The 17047-nt window shown below is 44.0% G+C and overlaps 1 protein-coding gene across 1 annotated transcript in view; it reads right to left on the bottom strand.

The window, feature by feature from the left end:
• ZNF827 (zinc finger protein 827) overlaps nucleotides 1-17047 on the bottom strand; it is a gene marked incomplete at its 3' end in the record, with an annotated part of 185576 nt that overhangs the window by 9893 nt on the left and 158636 nt on the right. The window contains exons 9-11 of the mRNA XM_079697749.1: nucleotides 8175-8312; nucleotides 5035-5206; nucleotides 3776-3942 (exon numbers count right to left, since the gene is read on the bottom strand). Coding sequence (XP_079553875.1) covers nucleotides 3776-3942; nucleotides 5035-5206; nucleotides 8175-8312 — 477 coding nt within the window. The remainder of the gene's footprint in view (nucleotides 1-3775; nucleotides 3943-5034; nucleotides 5207-8174; nucleotides 8313-17047) is intronic.

The following is a 17047-nucleotide window of genomic DNA, read 5'->3' as shown; positions in this document are numbered from 1 at the left end:
TTTTCAGACTGTGGGTTTTTCTTTTCCTTTTCCTTCTCTTTTGCTTTGCATTTGCAAACAGGAGAAATTTTCCTGTGTCAAATCTCTTGATTCTTCTCCTTCGTGATTTCTTCTGTCACTTAAGCTTTTACAAATCCTTCTCACTCTGGAAGTTTGAAAAATATTCTATTTTCTTCAAGCCTTTCTAGGGGTGATTTGTTAACAGGGATTGGGTAAGTCATGTGGCACTTATTTTGGTGTCAATGTGACGTGACACACAGATGGTTGTATTTTCCAAATAGCTATTCAAATTCCTCAATGTCATTATTGCAACATTTAAAGACTGCAGCAAAATTTGCATTTAGGAAGCACCAGAGGGAATATTTTATCTTGCTGATGTTCTCTGCAGGGACAAGGAGCTGTGGAGGAAGAGGGTAAGGGAGAGTCACTGAAGAAACACTAAACAGAGGACAGTTCCTCAGATACCTGCTCAGCACTTCATTCACAAGGGTGCCTTGGGTAAGAGTAGCCAGTAAGGAAGTATGAAGAAGGATGTGGATTCTAAGAGAGACTGAGTAAAAATCTGCTATTCATTAAAGCTCATCCTGTAGATCACAACTTTACTAGGTAACAAGAAAGCACTTCAGATCTCCTAGGGTACTGAAATAAAAGATGCCCAGTCCTACGACAGGTAAATCAAATGAGGGAACACGGCTCACAGAATTAGAGAATCTCAGGCCTGTCTGGCATCTCCTACTCATTAAAAAAACTCAGGGAACAGATGGAGGCCCAGAGAAGTTAAATGAGTTCTTACATTCCCAGAGCTATTTACAGTAACATGGGGTCTAGAGCCAGGATCTAGAATTCAACGTGTGCTCTCCTCTATCCCAAGTAACTTCTTCCACGTAGAGTACAGGCAAACCTCGGAGACATGGATGGTCCGCTTCCAGACCACACCAATAGAGCAAATATTGCAATAATACAAGTCACATAATGTTTTTGGTGTCTCAGTGCATATAAAAGTTATGTTTACAGTATACTGTAGTGTATTAAGTGTGCAACAGAACTATGTCTAAAAAAACAATGTATATAACCTTAATTTAAAAAGACTTTATTGCTAAAAAATACTAACCATCATTTGAGCCTTCAGCAACTCCTGATCTCTTTGCAATAGTAACATCAAAGATCACTGATCAGAGATCACCATAACAAATATAATAACAATGAAAAAGGTGGAAATATTGCAAGAATTGCCAAAATGGGACACAGAGACATGAAGTGTGCAAATGCTGTTGGAAAAATGGCACCATTAGACTTGGTCGATGCAGAGTTACCACAAAACTTCAATTTGTTAAAAAAAAAAAACCCCAAACCTGCAAAGCTAAATAAGGCAAAGTGCAGTAAAACGAGGTATGCCTGTATATACATAAGTTAGTAGACCCTAAGGTCAGGCAAGGGCCACGTTTCAGTAGTTTTCTTACTTGGCGTGCACATGTGTGTGTAGATGTGCTTGCACACTTATATTCATTCACTGGATGAAGGCTTACTCCCCACCTACACTGTGCAGCCACTGCTCCAGGTGCTGGACACACAGCAGTGCCTTACATAAGCTCCTTATTCTCAGGAATATATATTGTTATCTATATTATATAGCATACATACTGCTTTATATCATAACTTTGCAATTACACAGCTTACTGATTACAGATGTAGACTGACATATTTTGGGTTAAATTCTAACACCTCAAAGCAGCAGCTAAATACGAGAAACTCAAGCTGTGGGGCCATAAGCTTATAACTGGGGGTCAGCAAACTATAACCCTTCAGCCAAATCTAGCCTTGAGTTTTTGTAAAGCAAGTTTTAGTGGAACACCGCCACGCCCACTCATTTGCATATTGCCTACTGCTACCACGCCTACTCATTTGCATATCACCTACAGGCTACTTTCCATCCAGTGGCAGAGTTGAATAGCAGTGACAGAATCTGTATGGCCTGAAAGCCTAAGACAGTTACTATTTGGCCCTTACAAAAACCTTGCTAGCACCCCTGGCTTATAAAATAGGATGGAACCTTATTCCTTAATAGCAGCAGCACTAAAGGCTTCTACTGTGTTACAAAAGAAACTTCTTCAATGCATTTCACTCTGAGCTCTCTGTGCTAAGCAAGAATGCTCTTCCCAGCTAGAACAGGGGTCCCACCATCTCAGAGGGAACAAGATCTTCACCGTGTTCCCTGTGGCAATTAGGAGGTCAGTGACTTTGCGTCGGTTGCTTGTGAATGTGAAGTTTCCAGTGATGACAATTAAGTGGTTCTAAGTCCAACATCTTTCCAGCCATATGGTTTCTATAGTTTCCTTGAGGTGGGGTGGAGAGAGCTGTGGATAGGGGAGGGAGGAGAAAAGTTCTCAACTGGGTCTAGGCATACTTTGGTGTGGAGAGGGTTAGAAGAAAGGAAGTGTAACAGACAAGAGAAAAAAACAATCTGAAAGCCAGGGGAAATGGAAGAGAGGCTGGCCTTTCCCTTCACTGGCCACTCCAGAGATGCTGAATTTCATTTGTCTCAGTGTGGGTTTCCCAGCTCACCCGCTGCCCACAGCGCTAACACGGTTATGGTGAGACAGGTGATTGTAAGAACGGCACGTCCTCACTCGGCATGACGGTTCTCTGCAGACCTCCGAGTCATAGCTGCTCCACTTACTGACAAAAGCAAGCGTTTATTGCTGCCGGCACCACGGAGCCAAAGCAGCCAGTAAAGCACAGAGAGATACTTCTCGGCCGTGCACGTTGTCAGCACAACTGTCAGGGAAATTCCCCTTCCCGAATCCTTCAAGGGCCGAGAATGCAAGGGGCTGATCCACCGCCCAGGGCTGGCGGCCAGCAACGTGAGCTCATGACTTGTAGGCAAAACGCAGGGGGAGCTCCTCTTCCTTGTCACTTAATGACGCCACGCTGGTGTCATTTGTCACCATTACTTGGGAGAGGACGATTGCGTGGTGAAGTCCAAATGTTAACATCATGAAATGGATGACGTTAACCAGTATGGCCAGAGCTTTATAGGAAAGGAAAGTGCTGGCAAAGTCTTGGCTGCAGGCTAGAGAGCCACTGAGTTGTTTCAGGAGAAGCTGGCTTTCTTTGCCCCTGAGCAGAGCTGCCATGCATCATTCTGGAGGGGGTCAGGGCTGCAGTTTCAGGGAAGAGGGTGGAAGAGCCTGCAGAACGAGGTGCACAGGGCTCTGGCCCCGCAAAACAGAAAGGGGCAGCCCTCTGCCCGGGGTTGCCTGGGGCTGTCAGAACAGCTGAGTCACAGAGAGTGGGCTCTAGCATGGAAGAGTTCTGGTCTGAGTATCTGGAGTCACTTCCTGGTTGTAGACCTTGGAGAGAATACCTGACCTCTGTTAAGCCTCAGTTTCTCACCTATATGGTGTGCCCACAATGGTGCTGACCCCAGAGGGTTGTTCTAAGACTTAAATGAGATCTGGGGCACAAAGGTGCAAGCCTGGGGCGTCATAAAAGCTCCATGACTGTTACCTACAATGATGAGGACCAGGATGAGGGACAAGCAAACAGCCCTCACCTCTCCACCGCACCTGAGCTGGTGAATCTGTCAGATTGGCGAGGCATAAGCCAGGCCAGGCAATGGCCTTGTGGATACAGAGGGATGTGGCTCTGCTACCCTGAGAAAGTCCCTCCTTCGGGAAGGAAGTGTCAGTGTCGCATGGCGATGACGACGCCCATGCCAGGTGGGGCGGCGGGGGGTGGAGGAGAGACGGGTGAGATGGCAGACAGGGAGGGTCACCTGTGTGCTTGGTGCCGATGTGCGCCTTTATCTCCGTCTCCTCCATGGTGACGAAGTCGCAGGCCGTACAGCAGATGGAAAACATCCACTGCTCCTTGTCCACGTGGAGTGACATGTGGCTGACAAACTGGACGTTGAGCTCCGTCTCAAATCCGCACACGTGACAGCTGTACGGGACGAGAGAAGAGTGAGCTTCTAAATGGAGGCCACCCAGTCGCACGCAGTACACTCCGAAATCTGGAGCTTGACACGTGTTTTCCTCCCACCAAAAGGCTTTGCATTAGAAAATTCTTCCACTTTCTGGGACACCTCTGAAGTGGTCACTGTGCCAGACAGACTAAGTGCCAGCATAATGTAACAATCCCATTCATGCTATAACTATGCTAAATAATCATAAAGTTAATTAAAAATTACAGATTCCAGATGCTGTACATTAATCTAACTGATTCCTTCGGGCAAAGAGATGCGGGGCAGCCTTGCCAAGATATCAGCAGAGCTGGTGCGCTGATAAACTCGGGCAGGATTCGACAGCAAGCCTGAAAACTCGGGATTTTATAGCAAACAAACCAAATTTTTTTTTTTTTTTTTTGTACGCAGGCCTCTCACTGTTGTGGCCTCTCCCGTTGCAGAGCACAGGCTCCAGATGCGCAGGCCCAGCGGCCATGGCTCACAGGCCCAGCCTTTCCGTGGCATGTGGGATCTTCCCGGACCGGGGCACGAACCCGTGTCCTCTGCATCGGCAGGCGGACTCCCAACCACTGCGCCACCAGGGAAGCCCCCAAGCCAAATATTGATTCACGGTTGAATATGGAAGAGAAACATACCATTCCAGGTACTAAAGGTTAGCACAGCCAGGGGAAAGTGTGCAATACTTCCAGGGCTATTCCCTCAGGGTTCTCAGATCCATTTCTCCTTAGGATAATTCTCAGGAAGCAGCGAGGTGCTCAGTGACAAAGGTGGGAGCTTCCCAGCTGCCCAGACCTCACAGCTCATCACCCCTGAGCCCTGCCACTCTATGGACTCCGCTCCACAAAGCCTCCTCTAAGACCTCCACCCTTTTAATGAACTCTCCCAGGGCCACCCAAGCCAGGAAGGAGTCAGTGCAATACAGGGTTCAATCCAAGCAAAGCCAATATTAAAAGGAAGCTCAGCCCTGTGACTGAGAAAAGACACTTCGTCATGTGTGCCCTAGCAGATGGGCAGGGAGTGTTCGAGAAAGTCTGGGCAGCCTGGACAAGCAGGTTCCACCGGCGGCTCACCTGTAATAATAAGGGTGCTTCTTCCCATCGCTGCCTTCAGAGGTGACGGCACTGACGATGTCCTCGGTGTCCGTACTCACCAGCTTCACCGAATGGACGGTCAGGTGCTGATTCAGGTTTGCCCGGCACTTAGCAGCATAGGGGCACAAGTGGCATTTGTATTTTCTTTCCTCTGGGGGAGGACGGACAGGGAAAAACCCAAACCACTCTGAGAGATGAAATCCCAACACTTGGCAAGAGACCACTTAAGGGTATCACGGATAGGAGGGGACAAAGGGAACACTTTGGAACTTTAAATATCTAAAAAGTCTTCACATGGCAGGTCGCTTCTGCTTTCAGACTTTCAAAGATGAAAGAAAGTTCCGCGGCAACTGGACCATCTGCTTTTTCCTGGATACCTACAGGCCCCTCTTCCTGATAACGTGAGCTCCATGCAGGCTACAAGAATACTGTGTATGTGTGTGTGTCCAAGCCCCGACATATGTCAGTCCAGGGTAGGTGCTGAGCTGAGGAAGGGGATGTGGATCAGCCTTCCCAGGACTGGTGTGTAAGAGAAGCCCCATCTTTTTTCCTAAGCTCCAGGCCTGAGTTAGCCAAGAAATAAACATTAATGAAATTAAAGGGACTCAGATGAAATAACTTAATTGGAAATTTTCATGCTACATAAATAAAATAAAAAAACTTTAGTTAATTTCTTAATAGAAACCCTTTCATAAAACTGACGATGTTTCCGGGCTGTTTCCAGAGTGGCATTCAGAATTCATTTGATTAATTAAGGAAATTAAAGGAGGAGGCTTTGCTTTTAGGTACAGATCAAGGTAACAGATGGTAGCAGAGGAAAGAAAGAACAACTTCCTTTCCTGTCCTTCTGTGAATTTGTAATAGTGGGCTCACCTTAAAGAAAATACCTGTCGTATCTACTTCATGGGAAACAGTGTGGAAAACAATTTGTCTGCAACAAAATGTAAGGCATCATTATTATTATAGGTGGTCCCCAGCATCTGAGGTGCTGGTGGCCCAGGCTTCATGGGGCTGGGAAGGAGCCCTACAGTACGGATAGAAGAGAGTCTTTTCTTTAGAATTTGTGCATTTGTATTAATAAGTGAGGTTGTTAAGTTTTGGTATGAAGGTTATGATTTCTTCATAAAGTGAATTGTTGAGCTTTCTATCTTTTTCTATCATTTGGAAAAGTTTAATAATATCAGAATTTCCTAGTCTCAACAAGTTAAAAAGAACCCAGCTGGGAAAGTTTCTGGACCTGATACTTTTATTAATAGTATCTCCATCATCTTTACAAATTCCCCTTTGGTGACTGATTTACTTAAGTACCACCACCTCCCCCCGACCCAGCTTGGGTCAATTTGGAAATTTTGCTTAAATTATCTATGTCTTCTAAAGTTTTCAGTTTTTTTTTTTTTTTTTTTTTTTTTGCCATAGAGTTGCCCTTATTCTCCAATAATTCTTTAACAGCATCTGTATTAAGAATAAGGCTTCCCAACCTAAATGTCCATCAACAGGTGAATGGATAAAGAAGATGTGATACATATATACAATGGAATACTACTCAGCCATAAAAAAGAATGAAATCTTGCCATTTGCAGCCACATGGGTGGACTTGGAGGGCATTATGCTTAGCGAAATAAGTCAGACAGAGAAAGACAAATACTGTATGATATCACTTATATGTGGACTCTAAAAAATACAACAAACTAGTGAATATATCAGAAAAGAAGCAGGCTCACAGATATAGAGAACAAACTAGTGGTTACCAGTGTGGGCAGGGAGGGGCAATACGGGGAGGGGGAAGGGGAGGTGCAAGCTGCTGGGTATAAGATGGGCTCAGGGATGTATTGTACAGCACAGGGAATAGAGCCAATATTTGGTAATAACTGTAAATGGAAAGTAATCTTTAAACATTGTATAAGAAAAGAATTAGGCTTCCTTTTTCATTGCTAATTTTGAATATATCTGCCTCCTTTTCCTTTCTTAATCAGACTTAAAGGGATTTATCTATTTTATGGTCTTCTTCCTAGATTTTGTTCTTCTACTAATTCTTTAAGATGAATGCCAAGTTCCTTTATTTTTGTTTTTCTTCCCTTCTAATTAAAACGTTTAAGTCTATAAATGTCCCGTGGACCAGAGCTCTAGCTATTCATTCTAGGTTAAGAATGAATGTTCCCCTTTCATTCCTCCTAGATGTCTGGAATTTGTGATCCTTTCCTTTGATCCAATTAGGTAGGACATTTTATGGATCCTTGGTTATTTTAAATTTCATTTAAGTATGCTCAAAGAATGTGGCTTATAGAACCTCTACTTTTTTTAACATGTGAAAGTTTTCTTTGTGGTTAAGTATATGACTAAATTTTGTCTTTAGTGGTTTAATAGTTAAGATTAAAAATATTTAAACCATATATATAAAAAAGAGAAATTAATCTTGCCATACTAATACTATCTTGCCTTTTAAAATTTTGTGTGAGATACAAAACTTTTATTTTCTTTACCATTTTGTTTTGTGTTTCCTGTAAATCGGACACATTTGAATTTTTAACAAGGCTGATCTACAGTGTAAAAATTGAAATAGTTCATTTTTTATTTTCCATCTTGCTTTTTGTTTGCTATTGATTTTACCTCACTTCTTATTGTCCTTGCTTATTATTGCTGCATTGATTAAGTTACTATTTATTCGGGTTTCCGCTTCCCAACACTCAGAATCAACCATATTTCTCCATTATTATATGTAAATAAAGACAGAGACTCTTTCTCCACCAAGGTGTTCTCTTCCCCTGTGCTTCCACCTACCGCAATGAGATGAATCCAATAAGATGGGGTGCAGCCCCATGCCCTGCACCCTCAAGGTGACAGCAGTAAACTCCTTAGAGTTGAGCAATGTTACCTGAACACACCTAAAAATGTCTATCTTTTCTCATCAATCCTCCTTGAACTCAATGGATCCTTTCAATACAAATAAAAAACCCTTTCCAGAGCCTTATTTGAACATGCCAGGTAAAATGGCTTGAAAAGGTCCGGATAAAAACATTTCTACCACTTCCTGGTTTAATTCTCTTAGAGACACAGCTTCCTGATCATGGAGAAGCTGGCGGTCCAGCGGGGGAAGGCCTGGCAGGGAGACCCTGACTCACCTGTGTGCAGAGACAGATGTCGGGACAATGTCTGCTGTCGGCCAAATACTTTCCCACACACGTCACAGGGAAAAAGCTGGTCGTTGAATTTCCAAGAGGGCAACCCATTTCCTGCCTCGAGGACTATCTTTTCTGTTTCTGGGCCAAAAGAACAAAGCAGCATGAGGAATAAACAAGGCAACGTGAACACATTTCAGTTCAGTCAACATTCAGGACTTAAGCAAAGACTTCCTCCTGAAGAATGTGGCTGGTAAACTGCAAGTATCGATAAGTCCAAGTAACCTCTGGTCTTCACGCTCAGCTCCTGTCTCTAAGAAGGCCTTTCTTGAAAGCTGTGGTGGCACATGGATTCCAATTTTAGTCAAGTCTCCCATGGTTTCTCTCCTTCCTCACTAAAGGTTAGTGGATCTAACCCTCCAGCAGGTTGACAGCTTGGTTTAGCACTGTGCTCAGTATACAGTTGGCACTCCATAAATAGGTGCTGAATGAGTGAATGGCTGAGTTGCATGTTAAAATTCCATAAATGCAGACTCTCGCCACCAGACAGTAAATCAAGAGGGCCAAAGCTCAGATTCTGATGTAAAAATAGATGGTTCCAACTCTTGAAAGGAAATACACTTTCACTGCCCTTTATGAAAACAGGCTTTGCCCTATATTCTGGGTTGTGCAGAATCCTTAATGAGGAACTTAATGTTACACAGACTCAGGGGTGACAACTGCATACTGCTGGCTATGGTCTGAATGTGTGTATCCCCCTGAATTCATATATCAAGACCCTAGTGCTCAAGGCTGTGGTTTTTAGAGGTCGGGTCTCTGTGAGGTAATTAGGTCATGAGGGTGGATCCTCATGAGTGGAATTAGTGCCCTTAAAAAGAGGCCTCATAGGGCTCCCTAGCCCCTTTGCCACGTGAGGACACAGCAAGATGTAGGCAGTTTGTGTCCTGGAAGAGGGTCCTCACCTGACCACGCTGGCACTCTGATCTAGGGCTTCCAGCCTCTAGAACTGTGGGCAATACATTTTTGTTGTTTATAAGCTACCCAGTCTGTGGTATTTCGTTACAGCAGCCTGAACGGACTCAGACACTACTCCACATAAAACTCCCTAATGCAAGAGTACACAACCAGAATTTCCCCCAAAGTCTTATCATATTAGGGAAAATGACGAGAACCACAAGGTCTCCTGTACCTAATTCACAGCCATGAATGACCTAAGTGGGCGTTAATACCTTCTCCTGTCATCTTAAAAAGTTTTTATTTTCTTGTCATCATTCATTGAGTTACCTTTAATTTTCTCATCCATATTTCTTCTCACTGAACTGTAATGGATTCTACAAACATTCCTTCTACAGTAAGATGAGAGAGATGACAGAGTACCAAAAAGAGGGAAGATGACACTTCCATGAGGACACTTGTCTGGGCCACTAATAGGGCTTTTGGCCTCAACTCTGAAGAGCAAGACAAATAATTTACTGAGTCCATATCTTGTCCTTTACCTCAGTAAATTCTTGTGAATGTTCCTACAGCACAGTAGTGCTTTATAGAACTGGATACCACATGGAAAGAATTTTTCATAAAAACCAAGCAGATGAAAACATTCAGACCACTGGGCAGAGACAGCATCAGAACAAAGAACTTGATTTCACACAATTTGGTTAAAACTGCTTCCCATATACAAATACAGGCTTCCACCTGGATCTGGGTGAGTCAACTGGATCAATTTTCATTTGAATTCAGACTTGCCAGATAGTGTGATCTCAGGAAAGAAGTAAATACGAATGTATGTTTGGAACAGGGCAGGGGATTGATGGTGAAATTGCAACAATGTTTGCTGTGAGGCACCTGCCAGCAATCCTAACACTGATAAGGCGCATTTATTGATTTACCTGTGTTTGTTAAACGTAGCTTTTTGGGCCTCAGAGAGAAGAGCTAGTCTTCTTATTAGAGTAGGAATGTGTGACAACAAACCTCTTCAGGGGAAGGGGTGGAATTTTGGGGGAAGGAAGGTGAAAAGGGAGGTACAGGGCTCTGAGATGTGTGGACAGGAACCACTCTCAGACGACCGCCCTTGAGTCCAAGCCATGGGCATTTCCACCACATGGTGCAAGAGGGTATTTTAGCAGCTCCTTTGAAGTGTGTAATCAAAACAGTGCTTCAAAGGTGGATGATAGTAATAATTATAAGGAGAGATCAAGAGGGTACAGGGTCTTCCAATACATTCACAACAAGAATGAACTAATTGGGTCACAGACTGAACAAGTAGATGCAATTAAAAAGAAAGACATCTCTTAATAATATTAGTCACACGCCTGAGACATTGAATCATCATGAAAAGTCCAATTCCCTCCATTGGCCTAGAAAATGGTTAGAACTATGAAGGCTGTGCTGCGGGCAAGCAGAAGGCCCACCTGCAGCCACGGAAGCAGGAGAGGCACCACGGGGGCGGCCAGGCTTGGTCAGCCACACCCCTGGGGCCTGGACCCCAAGCCTCATCCCGCTTGCTGTCTGCATTTGCTACGGCCGCCCGTTGTCATTTCACACGCAGGAGCAAGGCAACCCGGCCATAGGAGCCTCATCCCAGAACACGACCTTGAAATCACAGCGGGGTGAGGCTGGAGGTGGAGGTGCAGGGGCCAGAGGGGAATTATTACTTTGCCTAAACAAGTACTAAAGTAAAAGGCCTGCTCTTCTTTTCCCGGAGCTGAAATGGAGCTCAGCAGATGCTACGTTCTCCCACATTTCCTGGAGATGGTGTCAGCCACATGCCATGGGAGAAAAACACAGAATTTTTTGATTCTTCCTGTCTCTGTGTATGTACCACCAAAAGCTGTCCATCTGGTTCCAGAGTGATATCTGAATGTGATGTACACCCAGCAAGGCCAGGCTTTAGAACGACCACAGCCTGCCTTCTGGAAGCTGGACTGGCCCCATCACCGTGGAGAGCTGCCAGCTGGGACACCGGCTCTTCAGGAAGCATTCTGGAAGACAGCAGCGCACTCTGTCTGCAGCTCTTGAGGATTGAAAGTTGCCAAAAATATTGAAAACTATTTAAATTGTGAACCTATTGATAAATGTTTATAAAAACGGATGCGTAGGCCTGTACTAATCTCTACGCGTTAGCAATACAGACTAACCCTACATTAAGCAAATCACTGCGCGGACAGTGGCGAGTGTCCCCAGGGTGTGCATCTTAAAGCTCAATTCATAGTCACAGGTACTGTGCTCCATCTCCTTCTCGGAGGAACCGAATGAATTGGCCTGGTTACCTCTGCGGTCACATGCTACAGGTTTAACAAAAAGATATCACGATTTGATTTGTGTGTGTGTGGACACTGTGAAAGCTAAAATTGCCATATTTTAATGTAAAGTTTTCCTGTTCTTTGATTTTTGATAAACTTTGGAAACCAAAAAGTAAAAACAACAACAAAAAACCACAAAGACCTCAAAGATCTTTCTGGAATACCCCTGCCGTAACTGAGTCATCATCACTCACCAGGACTGTTGCAAAAGCCTCCTAAAGAGCTTCATGGGTACCATTCCAACAGCCCCTCTCTCCATTCCAACAGCCCCTCCTCACGGGTTCCAGAATGATCTTTCCAAGGTCCAGATCAGGTTATGTCTCGTCCTGTGTTCCAATGGCTTCCCCAGGCCAAACTCCTGTGCATGGATCCTGAGGTCCCTCATACTCTCCTCCAACCGTCTCCCCCCTTCAGCTCCCCACTTCACCTCCCACCATCCAAGGGCTCCGCGGAGTGAGCGACTTGCCTTTTCGGGAACAAGCTAGTGCCTTTGGAGACATCAGTGCCTTTGGACCAACTATGCCCCCCCGCCAGCAGCTACTCCCCACCTTGGCACCTCTTTCTGCACACAAGCTCCAGCTCATTTTCAAGCGCTATCTCAGTCTGCATCTGCTCGGTAAAGCCTTCCCCAGTTCCCCAGGTAATGAGTCATTTCCCCTTCTCTGTCCCAAAGCACTTTTATGAATACTCTATCGCACCACTTTACCTGTTATATTATTTATTTACATATCTTCTATATTATATGCTTTTTTTTTTTTTTTTTTTTTCCGGTACGCGGGCCTCTCACTGTTGTGGCCTCTCCCGTTGCAGAGCAGAGGCACCGGACGCGCAGGCTCAGCAGCCATGGCTCACGGTTCCAGCCGCTCCGCGGCACGTGGGATCTTCCCGGACCGGGGCACGAACCTGTGTCTCCTGCATTGGCAGGCGGACTCTCAACCACTGCGCCACCAGGGAAGCCCTATATGCATCTTTTTAATACAGAGTACCCAGCAAGTCCAACATGCGGCGGTGCTCAGTAACGATGTTCGCTGGCCTCCTCTCCCTGTTCGAAGGTGAGTCATAGAAGGAGGGGGGTCTGCAGGATTTATTTGTGCATCCTCGGCATGGGCACAGTGCCTGATACATAGCAGGTGGGTAGTAGATAGTTGTTGAAGAAATGAATGACTGAATGAAAGGATCCAAGTGAGGCAGGGAATGAACATTATTCTTATTTTATAGTGGGAAAGACTGAGCCCTGGAAATACCATTAGTTAAGGCTAGTGGCCAATTCAGGGTGAAAAATAAGGCTACTTGTCTTCTGAATGGTGTCTTAACTCAACCCAAGAGCCGTGATTTAATGATGTTATTAGTGGAAATGTTTGCAGTCCTGAGCCATATCCCAGAGGTCCTCTGTCCTTACTTTATCCCAATAACAAGCCACAGGATTATTCTCTTCAAGACAAATTCTGTGGCAGATGCTATTTTTTGGTTAACCCAATAGTTATTCTCAACTTTCCTTCTCCCCTGTCTATTCCCACTGTACCGGCAGCTGGGGTGGTCATGTGCTAAAATTCTGGCCAATGAGAAGGCTTTTGCTTTCCTGACAAAGAGAAAGGTAGGCTTGGTGTTGGCCCTCTTCTCTCTTTTTCTTGCCTTGATCACAGAGGGAATGCCTGGGATTATGGAAGCCATTTTGTGCATATGAGACCTGAGGATGAAAACCAACCTGCCAAGGATGGAGGAAGGGAAAGATGGGAAAAGTCTGGGTCCTTGATGGCATCTTCCAGTAGCTGAAAAAATGGCATGAACTACCACTCTGGACTTACTTCTTATGTGAGGAAAATAACCCCCTGTTTGTTTCAGCCACTGTTAGTTGGGTTTTCTCTAACTTATGACGTTCTTAATTGAAACCCCTCCTATGGTTACTCTTGGTCTTGGGACTTTGGAAGTTAGGTCTGGCCTTTGACAAGCTTTATTCCAAAACACCTGCATCCTGTGAAGAACTCTCCATGTTCACTGTCAACAGCAATAAGTTTACAGACATCTGAGCTCATTTCCATCTTAATTGTCTTCTTTTCTTCTGCTCAAAAAACTTAAAAAGTTTCTTTTAAATTATTAAGGAATATGCTTTTTAAAAACTTCTTATTGAAGCATAACAGATCACAGAAAAATTCACATAACACTAACTCCTTTTCAATCAGTCCAAAGTCACGAAAAATTCTGGAATATAGGTATTATTTTTTAAAATTTGCTCTTTTTCATCTTTATTCCCATATCCTTTAATATTTGTTTCATTATCTTAAAAAGATGCAAATGATTTTCTTCATTTCTTTTATAGCAAAATACTTATTTAATGATTATATATTTTTTATACAGTGTCTCAGAGGATTCTGTCTCCTACAAAGCATTTTATTTCCCTTTATCCTCTTATACACTGATTCCTGAGATAACCATAAATTGCTCCCATAAGTTCCTGGCTACTTGGTACTATTTCATTAGATGTTTTTCTCTCTACTTTTCCACTCACGGTCTTTGCTTTGAATGCCATTTGGGTCTTTGCCTCTTCCTTAAATAAATTTTGTTTTAAATGAAGTAAATAGGCGTGCAGGAGCAAGCACTTTTTTTTTTTTTTTTTTTGGTGGTACAAGGACCTCTCACTGTTATGGCCTCTCCCATTGCAGAGCACAGGCTCCGGACGCGCAGGCTCAGTGGCCATGGCTTACGGGCCCAGCTGCTCCGCGGCATGTGGGACCTTCCTGGACCAGGGCACGAACCCACGTCCCCTGCATCGGCAGGCGGACTCTCAACCACTGCGCCACCAGGGAAGCCCCAGGAGCAAGCACTTTTATCCCCTACAGTACAGTCGGGAATATGGGAACAGGGCATTTGGAAAGTCACCTCATCTTAGTGGTCCCAATGCAAGGCTCTTAGCTCCTCCCCTTTTTGGTGAACTGAGGCCCCTCATTCATAACGGTGAGGCCCAATAGCCAAGAGACAGGATGCCAAACTCCTCTTGTGACTTAGTCATCCAAGGGGAAAGGTCTCATTTCATGCACAGATCCTGGGAAGATGAAGCCTATCCATCAAGTATTCCTCCAAGAACTTCCATGAAAGAAACCCATCTGGTACTTTGTGGAGGGAGCTCCATCAAACTCTACATGACAGAACATTGGATCCAGTAGAGGACTCAACTTCTTTTGAATCCAACTCCTTCATTTCCATAAGGATGAAACCCAGGTATAAAATTCCAGGACCTCTTCCACCTCAGTGCACCCCACAACTTGTACAGGGTTGAATAACAGAATCAAGGTTTCCAGAGTCATTAAGGCTCCCTCCTGCCCCAAACCTGAGTTCAGGGAGGAACCTGAAGGATCATCTTGTTCAATGTTCTCTTCCTACATATAAGGAAACTGAGACCCAGAGGACTGAACTGATTGCCCAGGTAACCTGGCTAGTGACACAGGGAGAGGAGAGAGCAGACCATGGGTCTCACTGAAGCTCCTCCAAGCCATATGGGATCACTGCCAAAGGTGACCACAAACAAGGAAGGGACTTTTCTTTCTCCTCTTGTGTTTTGGCCCTGAGTTTAATTTCTTGGTTACAAGTGGACATGTGTAGATTTAGCAACAATTCACAGACACTAGGATTTCTTTCCGTCTCTCTTCTTGAAGGTGTCAGCCTAGAGTATTTCCAGCCACAGAGAAATTAGAAACTGTAATATGTCATGAAGTAGAATAAAGAAGGAACAAGAGGAAGATCAAATGGGAAAATCCTAAAAGCCAAGCTCCTCTGAGGTAAACTAGTTATTACTATAGAAAGTTCCCTTGGGCCTTTCATTGACATTTGGGGAACATTTTTGTTAAACAAACAAACAAACAAAATGAGGGGCAAAGGAAAGGACTTTAATTTGCTTCTTCCAGTTTTAACATCTTTTAGCTCCCTGACTGGTGTATCATCTGGCTTTGTCGCTGTGTTTTGCTGTGTGAGAAGATCCCTGTATCTCCTGCCAAAATAATCCTCTCAAAGAATCATCTCTCAACCTGACTTTGGCAAGAGAAATGTGGAGAGAGAAGGCTTTATTTGGTTAAAGCCATAAGCAAAAGATTGGCCAAAATGTGACCTCAACACATAAATAACTGTCCAGATTGACTAAATCTGCATCAGCTGCTCAATGAGGAAGAGGGTCTGGGGCCACATGGGTTTTCCATTATGACAGATGGTATTTTGAGTCTTTCTTTCTTTCATCATTAAGCCTGGAGAGTTTCGAGGCATATCGCAAATGAACTTCTGAAACCCTCGGCATTTAGAGTCAGTACTCTTCTATAGGGTTAAAACCTATCCAATCATTTCCAGGCAGGGAATGTGATTTTTCTGGTTAGTCCTTTCCCTGCTGGTTCTATCCTTTGGTTTCAGGGGCTTAAGACAAGCTGCCGCCCTCTGAGGGCTGCTTGTGAGTTAAGGAGTCAGCTGTGGTTTAGGACTCTTTGGGGGTTAATATCTTTGCTCTAGTGTTCGCGGTTCTATATCCTTTACAAACTCCTTTTCTTTTTAAGGGTCACTTCAACTTAGGGTAATATGGCAGGTCCTAACACAACTATTAGGTTCCCTATGACCACCTCTCTGCAGGTCTTAGCACAACCAAATTCCCCTTTAAAGACCATTCCAAACACTCTGCCAAAATATAGGATTTTCTGCTGGTTAAGATGTCAGATCAAGGAACAGCTAAGATAGCAGAATTTAGTAAGAGTCAATCTGTGCTCAATTAAAAAGAGTGGGTAGAGATTTTTAGGCATAAAAGAGTTCACAGCCTTGATCTTTTTTGGCCTCATTTCAAACTTTAATGCTTAACAAACTTAAGCATGAAAGTCCATGCATAGGTCCAAGAAGTATTTCTCCAAAAATTTTCATGACATAAATCCATCTGGTGGAATTTGGGAGGGAACTCTATTAAACTCTACTGGACAGAACACTGGATCCAGGAGAGGACTCATCTTTCTTTAACCCTAACTGCTTCCTTTCCATGAAGATGAAACCAAGGTATAAAATTCGAGGACCTCTCTCACCGCAATGCACCCCACAACTTAAAACTTACACAGGGTTGAGTAACAGAATCAAGGTCTCCAGAGTAACTACAGCTCCATCCTGCCCCAAACCTCACTTCAGGGAGGAACCTTAACAATTATCTTGTTCAATGTTCTCTTCTTATTCAGTACATATAAGGAAACCAAGGTCCAGAGAATGGAAGTAACTGCCCCACAGTCTCACTCAAGCTCCTCTCAACCATAAGACTTACGCCAATGTCTGCAACCAACATGGGTTTGTGGAATTGGTTATTAGTAAACATCCTGGGATCAACTTCGAAAAGTCTTATGGCATTTTTTGCATAATTCTGGGCAAGAGTTAGCCTCAACGAGTCCTTACTAATGGACTTTTAATTTGGTAAAGAACCATAAGTGTTTTCTACACCTGTTTTTTTTCATTTAAAATCAATAGAAGTAAAGAGAACCTGGATTCCTCTGGTAATGGAAAATGGCTAGGACTTGGTACCCCTAATTCCAGTGAGGCTGATCACATGAGCATCTTAGGGAACTTCTCTAA

This window comes from Hyperoodon ampullatus (assembly GCF_949752795.1).
Source record: "Hyperoodon ampullatus genome assembly, chromosome: 1".
Lineage (NCBI taxonomy): Eukaryota > Metazoa > Chordata > Mammalia > Artiodactyla > Ziphiidae > Hyperoodon > Hyperoodon ampullatus.
This window is presented reverse-complemented; position numbering and strand designations above follow the sequence as displayed.